The 13,640-nt window shown below is 34.9% G+C and overlaps 1 protein-coding gene and 1 pseudogene across 1 annotated transcript; both read right to left on the minus strand.

The window, feature by feature from the left end:
• Nucleotides 1-399: 399 nt before the first annotated feature.
• On the minus strand, nucleotides 400-3,093 carry LOC124228532 (olfactory receptor 5D13-like; annotated as a pseudogene).
• A 9,266-nt stretch (nucleotides 3,094-12,359) lies between these two features.
• On the minus strand, nucleotides 12,360-13,364 carry LOC124228533 (olfactory receptor 5D13-like). Its single transcript, XM_046643087.1, has one exon. The coding sequence runs from the start codon at nucleotides 13,362-13,364 to the stop codon at nucleotides 12,360-12,362; it is 1,005 nt and encodes a 334-aa protein (XP_046499043.1).
• Nucleotides 13,365-13,640: the final 276 nt, after the last annotated feature.

A 13,640-nucleotide genomic window follows, 5' to 3' on the forward strand; every position in this document is an offset into this window, starting at 1 on the left:
TATATAATTTTTTAGATATTTAGGGGTTTTATGTTGAATAACTCTTAATGTACTACTTTTATTTTAAGACGTAAACTTCCTCATTGTAAACTATAGCACTTCAGATCATCTCAAAAATTCAAGATGACTTAAATTGAACTGAAATTTGTCCGGAGCAATCACACAGTCATGTATGTTAACATAGAGACTTTTATATTCCAATTTATGAATCAAAAACTTAATTTAGGTAGTCTTACCTTTTATCCCTAACATTATTTGCAATGTTAAAATTATTTTACTTATTATAGTGAATAGATATCGGACTGTCAATTACAAGGTTACCAGAGATTCATGTACTGCTTTGCTATTAAACAACGCTTAACCAGTACTCTCAAAAAGAAATAATGAATACTTCAATGTTTACATTTCATCACAGAACAATTTATTATTGATTAACTTGTTGACTTTATATTTCACATCTTTATTCCAGAGGATGCAGATCAGTGGGTTCATCATGGGAATGACTACTGTGTAGAAGATGGAGGCAACCGTGACCATGAGCCATGATCTTTTGGAGTTAGGAACACAGTAGAGAAAAAGGATGCTCCCATGGAAAATGGTAATGGTGGTTAGGTGGGAGGCACATGTGGAGACGGCTTTGTGGTGTCCCCTACATGAAGACATCTTCATGACAGTGATAAAAATGAAAACATAGCGAGTAATAATGATTATCAGGCTGCTTATTTCATTGAATGTGGCAGAGACTAAAACGATTGTCTGGTTAATGTATGGATCAAAGCAGGAAACAGTAACAATGGCGTTATGCTCACAGCCAAAGTTACTTATGAAGTTATTCCCACAAAAGGATAAGGTCAACAAAAAGCATGTGAGTATTAAAGAACAGACTATACCCCAAGAGTATGATGCAGCCACTGACAAGGAATAAAGCTTCTGAGATGCTACAACTGTGTAGAGAAGAGGGTTACAAAAAGCCACAAATCAATCATATGCCATCACCTCCAATATGAATGTTTCTTTCACCACAAATATGCATGCAAAGAAGAATTGCATGATGCATCCTGTAAAGGAAATGGTTCTGTCTTCCACAACCACATTTTCTAATAGTTTGTGAGTAACTACTGTACAGTAACAGAAATCAACAAAGGATAAGCAGCTGAGAAAGAAGTACATGGGGGTGTGGAGTTTGGGATTGATCTTGCTAATCACTATCATGCCCAGTTTCCCCAACACAGTGGCTGTGTAAATGATCAGGAATCCCAGGAACAGGGGCATCTGGGGTCCTGGATATCCTGAGAAGCCCAAAAGAACGAAGTTGACTCCACCACTCTGGTTTTCTTGGTTCCTGTGGAAAAAACATGAAAGTTTATCCACAGAATTAAGAACCAAAACTTGAAATATGTAAAAAAATTGGAATAAATGTTGAGAGGCTCAATGGGTCTCTATTAAGAGTATTGCTGAAAATGCTAGACCTCCACTGTTACATTATTTCAAGTTATTCTTCACTTATGTGATGATTATACAGTGAATAATAATTTTTGTGTGAGTGGAATAATCAAAAGCAAAGTTAAGACAGGAAGAATGGAAAACAGATTAGATCCCACTATATTTCAAATAATGAAACTCAGCTTCATCATGGGCAGCTAATGTCATGAGAAGGGTGGATCTAACTCTCCTGAATCTGAGCTAGTAAAAATAATTGTATTGGAAGAAATACATATCATGAGTTTCTACAGTTTCTTCCCTGTCTTACCTCTTAAGCTGTGGGATAATTAACTTGTATATATTGAAAGTATTTAAATGATAACATTCCTACAAAATGATCAATTTAATAGCTTCTTGGTTGTTCTATGTTTTTTTCAGTGCCCTTCTGACTCCTGGTAGCATAATAGTCTCAACACATTCTGGTGCTGTGCTGTATACGTATTCTAATCTTTTCAATTATGTTGAAATAATTTTGAAAATATTCAAATGTTGTGGATAGAATATTACATTATTCATCAGGAGTTGTTCATAATGAAATATGTACTGTGTCTGCAGTGATATTAGTTGAAACAATACTGAACTAAAAGCTCTTCATTTTCCAATGGGGCAAATTTTGTAAGTTGGGTAAGTGACAAAAGAGAACTATGAAGTACTGGGAAATGCATATAAATTTCAGGCTGAAGGAAAAAAATAAGTTTAAAGCTTTTCCAAGGACCAGTGTCAGGAGAGAGAACTAGTCAAACAGGCACGATGGTATTTCTTGAATATTACTTCGTGTCACTAGGTAGTTCCTCAACAGCAAAATGAGCACAGTAATAATATAAAATTTAAGTCAGTAGAAAGAAAGTAGGTACTTTTATATTGAATTTATAAGCTATAAGACATGATGTGATGCACAGTAGATATCAGCTTTCTTATTTATTGCATTTATGCATAATTTGTATGATATCAAAAACTATATTTTGTTATGAAAATCAGGCCAAAGCATGGGCAACTGTCAACAGGTGGGGACATTTGGGAATAAAATGTAGAAATTCCGTCCTACAGAACTAACACAACAGAAATACCATAGGATTTCTTTGGACACTCCGTCTAAGATGTATAATAAATTTTCCCCATTCTCCTATAGGTTTTTTCATCACAATATAATTTTCTCTGATCCCCACATTCTTATGCCTGTGGGAAAGACATCCTCCAAAAACGAATCCCATGACAGATCCTTCCTTTGTAAAAATCGTTCATAAGTTCTTTACACTGCAAAGATAGATTATGGCAATTTTTTCCAGCCAGATTCCTTCATTTTAGTATATTCTATGCCTCATTGAAGGGACAATTTTCCATGATTAACATAAATTCCAATGACTTTTAAGATTCCAAATACTTTATATTACTTAATACATGAAATTTACATGGTTCAGCCTGGCTTTTCCAAAAATTCTTGTGTCTATAAATTCAATCTCATTACCTCTTAATGCATTCTTATTTAATCATGATGAATGTATCAAGCTCTGTTATATAACACGTGCTCACTTGCTTATAGTTTATTTTCCCATTTTATTCTCAGTCCTATAGTGCTTTATTTTACCACCTACTATTATTGGCATTGCTCATGGTTCCTTCTCTTTTTTATACATATAAACTGAATATTTATAACTCACAATTACCATATAGTATATCGTATCATTTACAAACATGATGGTTATTGTCACTTTCTTCCTCAGTGATCATAGGAAGTGTGAAGACAAGGCCTGTTTTTTATTATTCCACATTTGCCAAAATATTTATTTCATTGCAGGCTACATTGTTACCACCCAATGAGAAAATTAGGATGAATATCATTTGACAGAAAGGAATCAGAATATAATACTGTAAGCCCTCTCTTAGTCAAACTAAGTGGATTTGTGGGCACTTTATTCTACACATGTGTTTGTGTACTGCAAATATCACTAGTTCTCCATATATTCCTTTTAAAGGAAAACAAAAGACTGAATCAATTCACTGAAATACAAAAGCACTTGAATGAGTCTTTTACTGAAGAATTATTTGCTACAATTAATGAACTCCAGTAGTTCTCCTGCTTGGTATTTAATTAATAGACACAGATTTGAAAACAGTAGTAGGGGTCCAGAGAATATTTCATTAAATGTTTCCCATAAGTTACTTTTTTCCAACCTATTAGGAATACTCAGAGATACCAGAGATAAGATCACATCTGAAAACTAAATTCTAGCACCAAATTGTGTTATGAATATATGAATCAAGACCTTAGGGACACGGAGACTAGAGATTATCACGGAAGTATTGCTTTGAAGACTGCAATTCAAGTAATTAGATGTAACAGTGTCCCATGTGATGTCTTCATTTTAAATTGTTTTCCTAAAGCCCTCCTGGGGCATTTGTATTATCAACCTCAATTAATCTTATGAAAAATAAATAACAGTGAATATATCTTAACTTTGCATGGATGTAAAAATAAAGAAATATGCAAAAGAAAAAAGCATCTATAAGACAATAGCTCTAGGGTGATTATTAATTCATGTTGATTTATTTTTCTATTTTCTCATGAAGGTATATTTATGTTCCTATGATTCTAAATATAGAGCTGCCTAAACAATATCACATTGTTTACTTTTCCATTGTTAATTAGTAATATATGGTAAACCATTTTTTATTTAAATCCTTGGTGTTATTAATAGAAAGCGATTTACATTGACCTTTTAAGTACAGAGGCCTCAGTTGTTCATATTTACTTTTTCATCTCAAAAACAATTTTGGATTATATGTTTCCTAAAAATACCAGTCTATGGAAAGGAAAATATATTCATGAATTATAGTAACTCTATCCATTATGCCTTTAAAGACACAAATTAAGTTTACCAGTGGCTCGACGTAGTGGTGGATTATTCCTTACTAGAACAAGGCCACAAATCCATTCGTGAACATCTACAGCTCTGTTTCTTATATTATTAAAGGGGCTCATGTTTCTTCCATCTTGTGGCTCACCATCAGTATGGTGCCTCTGAGGTTACGGTGCTCTTTTGTAAGTGAAGAACTGACAATCATGGAACAACTCTGTAAGTACATCTTTAGCAAAGCTCCATCTCATGAAGCTGACCTCACACGCTACAGAGGAAAATCAAAGTAAAGAGCAGTCTCGGAACAGTACACCTGAGGAAGTAAAGATAAAAAGTGATATTGGGGCCAGCGCAGTGGCATACTCCACTTCAGCAGTCTGGGACTCGCTGGATCGGATCCTAGGCATGGACATAGACATCACTTATCACGCCATGCTGTGGCAGGCATCCTACATATAAAATAGAGGGAGATGGGCATGGATGTTAGCTCGGGGCTAATCTTCCTCAAAAAAAACAAAAGTGATATGGAACTATGCTCATCGAGGATATTGGCCTGTAATTTTCTTGTGGTATTTTTGTCTAGCTTTGGTATTCAGGTAATGCTGGGCTCATAAAACAAATTTGGAAGATTTCCCTCTACTTTTTGGACGAGTTTAAGAAGGATTGATGTTAACGCTTCCTTAACCTTTGGTAGAATCCTCAACAAAAGAGTAGCAAATTGAAGCCAACAACATATTAAAAGGATTATATAACATGACCTAGTGAGAATTTTCCAGGAATACATGTCTGGTTCAACATAAGACAAGAAATAATTGCAATATACAACATTAATAGAATGGAGGAATAAAACCACATGATCATCTCAATTGACATAGAAAAAGTATTTGAAAAATTCAAACACACTTTCATGATAAAAACACTCAGAAAACTAGGACTAGTAGGGAAATTTCTCAGTCTAATAAAGGCCATTATGAAACTAATAAAGGCACTTATGAAAAATCCACCGGTAGCATAACAATGGTTAAAGATTGAAACTTTTATATTAAGATGAAGAAGAGGAAAAGAACTCAGATTTCATCACTGCTGGCCATATTGTACTGGAAGTTCTAGCAAGTGTAATTAGATTTAAAAAAGGAATAAAAGGCATCCAAGTTGGAAAGAAGTTAAACTATCTCTTTTCATGGGATATATCTGTATCTATACCTACATTTTCCAAAGAATTAACAATAATATTAACAACAAAAAGCTACTAGCACTAATAAACAAATTCAGCAAAGTTGCATGGCATGAAATAAACAAAAATCATTTGTGCTTCTCTATGACAGAGATGAGCAAGCTTTAAAGGAAATTAAGAAAACTATTCCATTTACGTAGCATCTAACAGAATGAAATACCTAGAGACAGATTTAAGAGGGAGGTGAAAGACTTGTACACTGAAAACTGCAAAATATTGCTCACAAAAATGAAAGAACGTTTAAGTAAATGAAAAGACACTGTGTGGTCATAGAGAAGGAAACTGGAATTTGTTATCTTAAAAGATGGCCTTTAACATAAAAATTATTTTGAGGTGAAGCCCAGCAGGAAGCAGGAAATGCAGGAAAAGGTCTCTCTACTCTCTATCTTTCTGCCAAAAAGCAGGATATAAGTTCTTCTTTTACTGGAGACATACTCTTACCAGCTCAATGGCAACATAGAAATCTGCAAACAAACCTTACTCCATTGGTTTTCGTCCATATATTTACCTTCTCACATTTTGCCACCCTGCAAAGCCTAAAACTGCTTTCCTTTGTCCTGTCATTTATCTCTAAATTTACTCTTCTTTGTTGAAGATGCTGCCTAAGCCACAGTTCTAAGGTATCCTTTTGAGTTTCTCTATGTCGAGGTTTCTCCCCTGTGATGTGCAATGAGCTTGGAAATCTGCATCATTCCATATACAACAATTAACTCAAAACTCAACTGACAAGTAATTTTCAACTATTGAGATATATGGGGTAACTATTCTGGTTAAAACTGATTCAGGATGAACTCTAGAAGCCTTACTCATGGCCTATTAAGCATACGTTGTACATCTGCTTTAATAATTAAAGCAAAACAATGCACTCTTTGAAGATACAAATGCATATTTCTCTTCCTACAACACTAATATGGGTAACGCCTGTATCAGTATTCCTGAGGATGTGTTCCCTTTCCTGGACATCAGGGTCATGTTGTCATGCTAATTTGTAACTGAATACCTCTTTGAAACTTTGATGAATATGTATCCTGGGCATGTTTAATGGATGTTCTTTGTTCTCAAAAGGTATAAAACTGTACTGAAAACCATTCTTCTCTGGAATAATTTCCTGATTTGTGGAGACTGCCCTCCTGGGTTATAATCCTCAGCTTGGCTCAAATAAATATTCAATTTATCTCTTCTATCAATAGAATGGCTATTGGTAAGTTACATTGACAGAACAAATACCTAAATATAAGAGTAAAATCTATAAAACTCTTACAAGAAAAACAGGGGTAAATTTTCATGGCCTGGCCTGAGATTAGGCAATGGCTTCTTAGATATGAAAACAAAACTATAAGCACCAGGGGGCCGGCCCAGTGGCATAGTGGTTGAGTTCACACTCTCCACTTCGGCAGCCTGGGTTCCATGGGTTCAGATACCGGGTGCAGACCTATACACCACTTATCAAGCCATGCTGTGTTGGTGTCCCACATGCAAAATAGAGGAAGATTGGCAAAGATGTTAGCTCTGGGCCAATCTTCCTCACCAAAATATAAAGTATAAGGAAGAATAGAAAAAATAGACAAATTGAATTTCACAGAATGTAAAACGTTTGTGCGTCAAAAAACATTATCAACGAGGTAAATAAAAAGTCTAAAGAATAGGAGAAAAGATTTACAAATCATATATCTGATACAGGTCTAGTATCCAGGATATATATAGGACTCTTACAACCCCAAAATAAAAAGGGAAACAAGACATATATCAAGGTTTACAAATGTCTTAAAAGCCCATGAAAAGATGTTCAACATCTTTAGATTTTAGGAAAATGCAAATAAATACCATAATGAGATATCTCTTCACACCCAGTGGGATCACTCTAATTAAAAACATGTATATATATCATAGCAAGTGTTGGCAAAGTTTTGAAGCAACTGGAAATGTCATACATTATTAGTGGTAATCCAAAATGACTCAGACACTCTAGAAATCAGTTTGGTGCTTCCTCATATAGATAAACAGAAGTACTATCAGACCCAATGCATAGTAGAAAATTTTGCCTTGCACAAAGAGAAGTTGGCCTTTGCCCTCAGTTTCTGGGATATAATCTACATCTTACCTGATAGTAGTGTCTGTTTAGGGAGTGTGGATAGCCACACCTCATATCAAGATGGGGCTGACCATATTTGACAATCTTAAGGCAGGGATTGCCCATGACTGAAAGATTAACCATGTGATTTAGGGTACAGGCTTTTAGATTTGGAGTATCAGTTAGCCTGGAGGCTGAGATCAACCATTTGGACAATCAATCAATCAATCAATCAATCAATCAAGCCTGTGTAATAGAGTCCTAGTAAAAAACGGAACACTGGGGCTTGTGTGAATTTCCCTGGTTGGGAATAATTCATGTGTATTGTACAATGGTAATTCTGTGATCATAACATGTCCTGAAGACAATGGAAGTTTCTCTTTTGGATGCCTCCTAGACACTGTCCAATATGTCTCTACTTTTGAGCTATTGATCTGTATCCTTATCCTGTGATAAACCATAACTGTGAGTATAGTTTTTACTGAGTTATTTGAAATTTCTAGGAAAGTAACATACCTAAGTGGGGTTTTGGGAATTTCTCATACTTGCAATTTGTTTCAGAAGTAAGTGCAGGATTAGGTGTTGTGACTTCAAACCTCACAGTCTGGCTAATGCCAGGTACCCAGAAATTCTATCCCTAGGTATAAACAAAACCGAATTGATAATGGGGACTCAAGCAAATACTCACTATGAATGTTCTTCTTCAGCACTATTCACAATAGCCAAATTTCCTAAATGATGGATACACTAAATGTGGGAGAGATATATATATATATTTATACACACATACACACACACACATATATATATAGATACATATATACATATATATGTACACAATATTATTTAAGGATAAAAAGGAATGAAGCACTGATACATCTTATAATGTGGATGAACCTTGAACACAGCGTGCTTAATGAAAGAAGTCGGGCACAAATGTCTCCTACTGCATGGTTCCCTTTTTACGACATGTCTAGTATGGATAAATGCATAGAGACAGAAAGCAGGTTTCTCATCATTAGGATCTTGGAGGAGGCAGAAATGGGGAAAAAAACTACTTAATGGATGTGACTTTCTTTTGAAATGATGAAAATATTTTGGAACTAGGTAGATGTGTGATTGCACAATACGGTGAAAGTTTTAGTGTCACTGAATTTTTTAATTTAAGAAGGTTAATATTATGAGAATTTCAATTCAATAAAAAAGAATGCACCTATGAAAAGGAAATGAAGTTTTATCCTATTTTTTATCCCAGCCTCAGTCTCTGCAGTAGTTGATTCAAATTTGTCAAAGGTAAAAAGTTTGTTCTCCTCCTAGCTAACATTCTATGGCTTTAGCCTTCCATACTGTTGATAATTCATTATCCAGAAAGAAGGAAATGAGTTTCTTTGTGTTCATTATCTGTCTTTCTCTTCTCTTCCTGTTTTTCTGAGAATTTTTATCATGACTAGTTGCTTAATATTATTAGCTGTTCTTCACATCTGTTGAAGTGACTATACGTTCTTCTACTTTATTTGTTAAGGTGATGAATCACCTTGATGGACTAGAAAGGATATACCAAACTTGTATTCCTGGGTTAAATCCCTCTTGAGTATGATTTGTTATCTATTTTATATATCAGTGAATTGGTTTACTATTTTAAATACTTGTCCACATATATTTACGATATATTGTTCTGTAACTTGGCTGTCTAGTGATGCAGGCATCGTAAAATGAACTGGGAAATGCTCCCTGCTTATTCTATTGTTGCTGTAAGTCTATGTCAGATTGGAATTGCGTCTTCTCTAAAGTGCCATCTACTTTAGGGATAAGGCTTCAATTTTTTATAAGGCTTTCCTGAAATTTTGATGATAGCAGTAGGGAAATAAACACCAAATATAGCTAGAAAATCACTCCTACATGTTGCTTCTCTCAGATCCACAAGCTCAGAACTATGTTCATACAATTACTGGATTTTATCCTTGTGCTTAGAATGCAACTTTTTACATCAACAAGACAGTCTTTGAGCTTGCATGAACTACGTATCTAAGCAGAAATATTCAGGAAAGAAAGAGCCTTGATGTAGGAGCGCTACAATCCCTTTCCCTAACTGCCCATCTCAATTTCCTTTTTCTCTCTCAGGGTCAATCTTTTTCTAAGATGATGAATAGTAAGGAGGATCAGTCATACAGTAAAAATGTCACCTACCACCCCTGGAATACTCATATCATAATAGAATTGTCCAGCATTGCACATTTCCTGAAGTTGTATTGTTAAACATTATATGGAAATTAATATTTACATAATATGGTCTACATACAACTTGCAACATTTTCTCTAGTAAGTGACTATTAATTCTGTACATTCTTCCCTTAATTTTGTGAATACCTTCACCAAAAGTCTTGACACAGCTTCTGAGAAATGAAACAAAGGAACTGCACCTATCCAAACCACTACTAAAAATATAAAGAAGAGTATAATTCATACATAAAAGCAAAGAACCCATCAGTAGCAGTTTGTAGAACTTTCAATGAAATCACTTATATCAACAAACATACACTCATTTCATCATTTAAAATATGTACATTCATATTAAAATTCTAATTTTGAAATTCTTGGAGAATATCTACATTATATTTGTGTCAATAAATATTTGTTGAAAAGCATTTTCCAGATTAACTAAAAGTGTATTCTAACGGAGTGTACACCTATTCAGAGATTTTCTTCATTACATTTTGTTTTGTTTTCTCCTTGGGATCTTAAATCCAAGGAGCTATGGCAGATGTCACACATGGTTCACTCTAGACTGTGTTCACATCCTCTACACACATTTTTTTGTCATTAAAATATTTTTATTAACATACACACAGCCTATTAAAGTACTTTTTGACTAGAAAGCTGAGTGTGTATGGCATCTGGTTGACAGAGAATTAAAAGTTAAATAAATCACATAACTCTATAAAACATATCCCAAATTATTGAACATATCGTTACATATTGCTAAACAATCAAATAAATAGGTTAAGTTTCAAAGTTTGATAGCAATCTTCATTATAATGGAAATTAGGATTCTTTATTTGGAGATAAAAAGCTCATGATTTCGGTGAAGGCAATCACATAATTCATAGTCGGCTGTTGGACTGAAACCACGATACTTGGAAATTTACCCAAACTTTGCCAATCTTGTGAGAGTTCAACCACGATCATCAAGCAAAAACCAGCAATGACAGTCATTTAGTAAAGCTAATCAAATGGCCCATTGATTTACACAAAAGTCTGTCAAACTAGATCAGTTATTTTTACTTTTAAATTTTTTATTGTTTTACAGGGAATGACTCACTCTGAGCTAACATCTGTTGCTAATGTTCCTCATTTTTCATCCTCCCCCCCACAAAGCCCCAGTACACAGTTGTATATTCTACTTGTATATCCTTTTGGTTCTTCTACCTTAGCCACCACCATAGCATGGCTACTGACAGACAGGTGGTGTGGTTCCATGCTGAGAACTGAACCTGGGCCACCGAAGTTGAACAGTTATTTTTATCTGAAATATACAAGAAGAACATTTTCCATTAAGTAAAATTGACCATAAACTTTAGATATATTGAAATATTGAGCCTAAATCTTCATTGTATTCTGTATCCATGCTCATTGTCACGTAGTTTTTCAGTTCCGCAAAAGGCAGATACACTTTCTCAACCATTGACTTTGTGCTCAGCTATATGATTTGCATTGGCTAATAGAATGTTAACAGACATAACACAAATAGGAGCTTGCCCTAGGTTTTGTTATAGCACATTTTGTCTTATGACTTAATCATGGACAATACAGGAAGATACTCTAACTAGCCCAATGGTACACAGAGCAGAGCTATCCAATCACCATGAAGATCTATAGACTAGAGGTGACTTTGCTAGTTAGGCAAGACTACATCAGGTTAAACAAGATTCTCTAGCTGATTATAGCAGAGCTTCTCCAATAAATCCCCCAATAAAGAAATCAAAATTGCCTAATGTTTCATATCACTGAATTTTATGTTCGTTCTTATGCATCAACAGTTATATTACACACAACTCAAGATCAGCATGAATGACAATTTTAGATTGAACCGTAGCTACTTCTGAAGAGTACGATTTTTTAATTTTTATTTTTTATATTTTGTATACAAAGAGAAAATTAATTTTATATTAACAATCATAATTTAACCACACAATATTCTGGGCTTTGTTGGGGCAGAGGTATGCCTTCTTTGCACTTATAATGTACCAATGCTTCCTGTGTGGAATTAAATAAATATTTCTTTTAAATTTAGAGTCTGAGTGCTGAATAACTCCTAGTTTGCTGTATTGCATTTGATGCATCCTCCCTGATAATAAGCTATAAATATTTACGGTAACTCTATAAACCTATTCTCTGATGACTAAAAAAGAATGAAAGATTTACTGGGCAGTCATATGGTAATGTGTGCTAACTCAGATATCTTTACATGACAAATTCTGTGTGCCAAAACTTCATTTAAGTGGTCTGAACTTTAATTACTGTGTTATTTATTATTTTATAGCTAATTTACTAAAGTTAAAATTTAACATATGTTAAATAGTATGTCAACTGGGGACTTACATTAAACACTGCTCTGCTTTAGTAAAATAAGGAATTCCAAGTATTAAAAATGCTAAAAGACTAGGACAATTCTCCACAATACTCTTGAAAACAAAAACGTAAATCTTACCATCTTACATTAATGACATAATAATTTGGTACTGATTGACTTCCTGAGGGTCTCCTTCACGTCTTTGTTCCTGAAGCTGTAGATCAGTGGGTTCAGTATGGGCATGACCACTGTGTAAAAGACAGAGGCTACCTTGACCATGAGCCATGAACTTTTGGAGTTAGGAACACAGTAGAGAAATAGGATGGTCCCGTGGAAAATGGTAATGGCTGTCAGGTGGGAGGCACATGTGGAGAAGGCTTTGTGGCGCCCCTCGGTGGAAGGCACTTTCCTGACAGTGATAAAGATAAAAACATAGGAAGTAAGAATGATCAATAGACTGCTTATTTTATTGAATGTTGCAGATACTAAAATGGTCTCCTGGCTTACGTAGGGGTCAGAGCAAGACACAGAGATAATGGCGGCATGCTGACAGACAAAGTTATTTATAATATTCTTTCCTATGAAGGATAATTCCAATAGAAAGTAGGTAAGGGTCAGGGAACAGACTGTACCCCAAAAGTATGGTGCTGCCACCAGTAAGGAACAAAGCTTCTGCGACATTACAACTGTGTAGAGAAGAGGGTTACAAACTGCCACAAATCTGTCATACGCCATGACCACCAACATGAATGTTTCTGTCACCACAAATATGCATGCAAAGAAGAATTGCATGATGCATCCTGTGAAAGAGATGGTTCTGTCTTCCACAACCAAATTTTCTAGTAGTTTGGGTGTAACTACAGTAGAATACCAGAAATCAACAAAGGATAAGTAGCTGAGAAAAAAGTACATGGGGGTGTGGAGTTTGGGATTGATCTTGATAATCACAATCATGCCCAGGTTCCCCAGCACAGTCACTGTGTAGATGGTTAAGAATAACAGGAACAGAGGCACCTGGAGTCCTGGATATTCTGAGAAGCCCAAGAGAATGAAAGTGACTTCAGCACTCTGGTTTTCTTGGTTCCTGTGGACAAAATAGGAAAGCTGATTCAGAGAAACGAGAAGCAAATTTTGGAGAAGGCAGGTTAACATGAGGAAATGTTGAGAGACTGTGATTATCTATAAATAGTGTTGTGGAAAGCTTTTAGTTTCAACCATTACATTATTTAAAAGCTAGAATTTACTAGTGTCAAAATTTTACAGTGAGTATGAAGTCTATGCAAATGGAATAAAAAAAGAAGGCAGTTGAGTGAGGAAGGACAAAAACAGAGTTGGCCTTGTTATATTTCAAGTGATCAGACTCAGTATCCTCAGAGTCTATTATCATCATGAGAAAGACCAGTCTGGCTTTTTACATAAATCTGAGTT

Source organism: Equus quagga, chromosome 17, assembly GCF_021613505.1.
Source record: "Equus quagga isolate Etosha38 chromosome 17, UCLA_HA_Equagga_1.0, whole genome shotgun sequence".
Taxonomy (NCBI): Eukaryota; Metazoa; Chordata; class Mammalia; order Perissodactyla; family Equidae; genus Equus; species Equus quagga.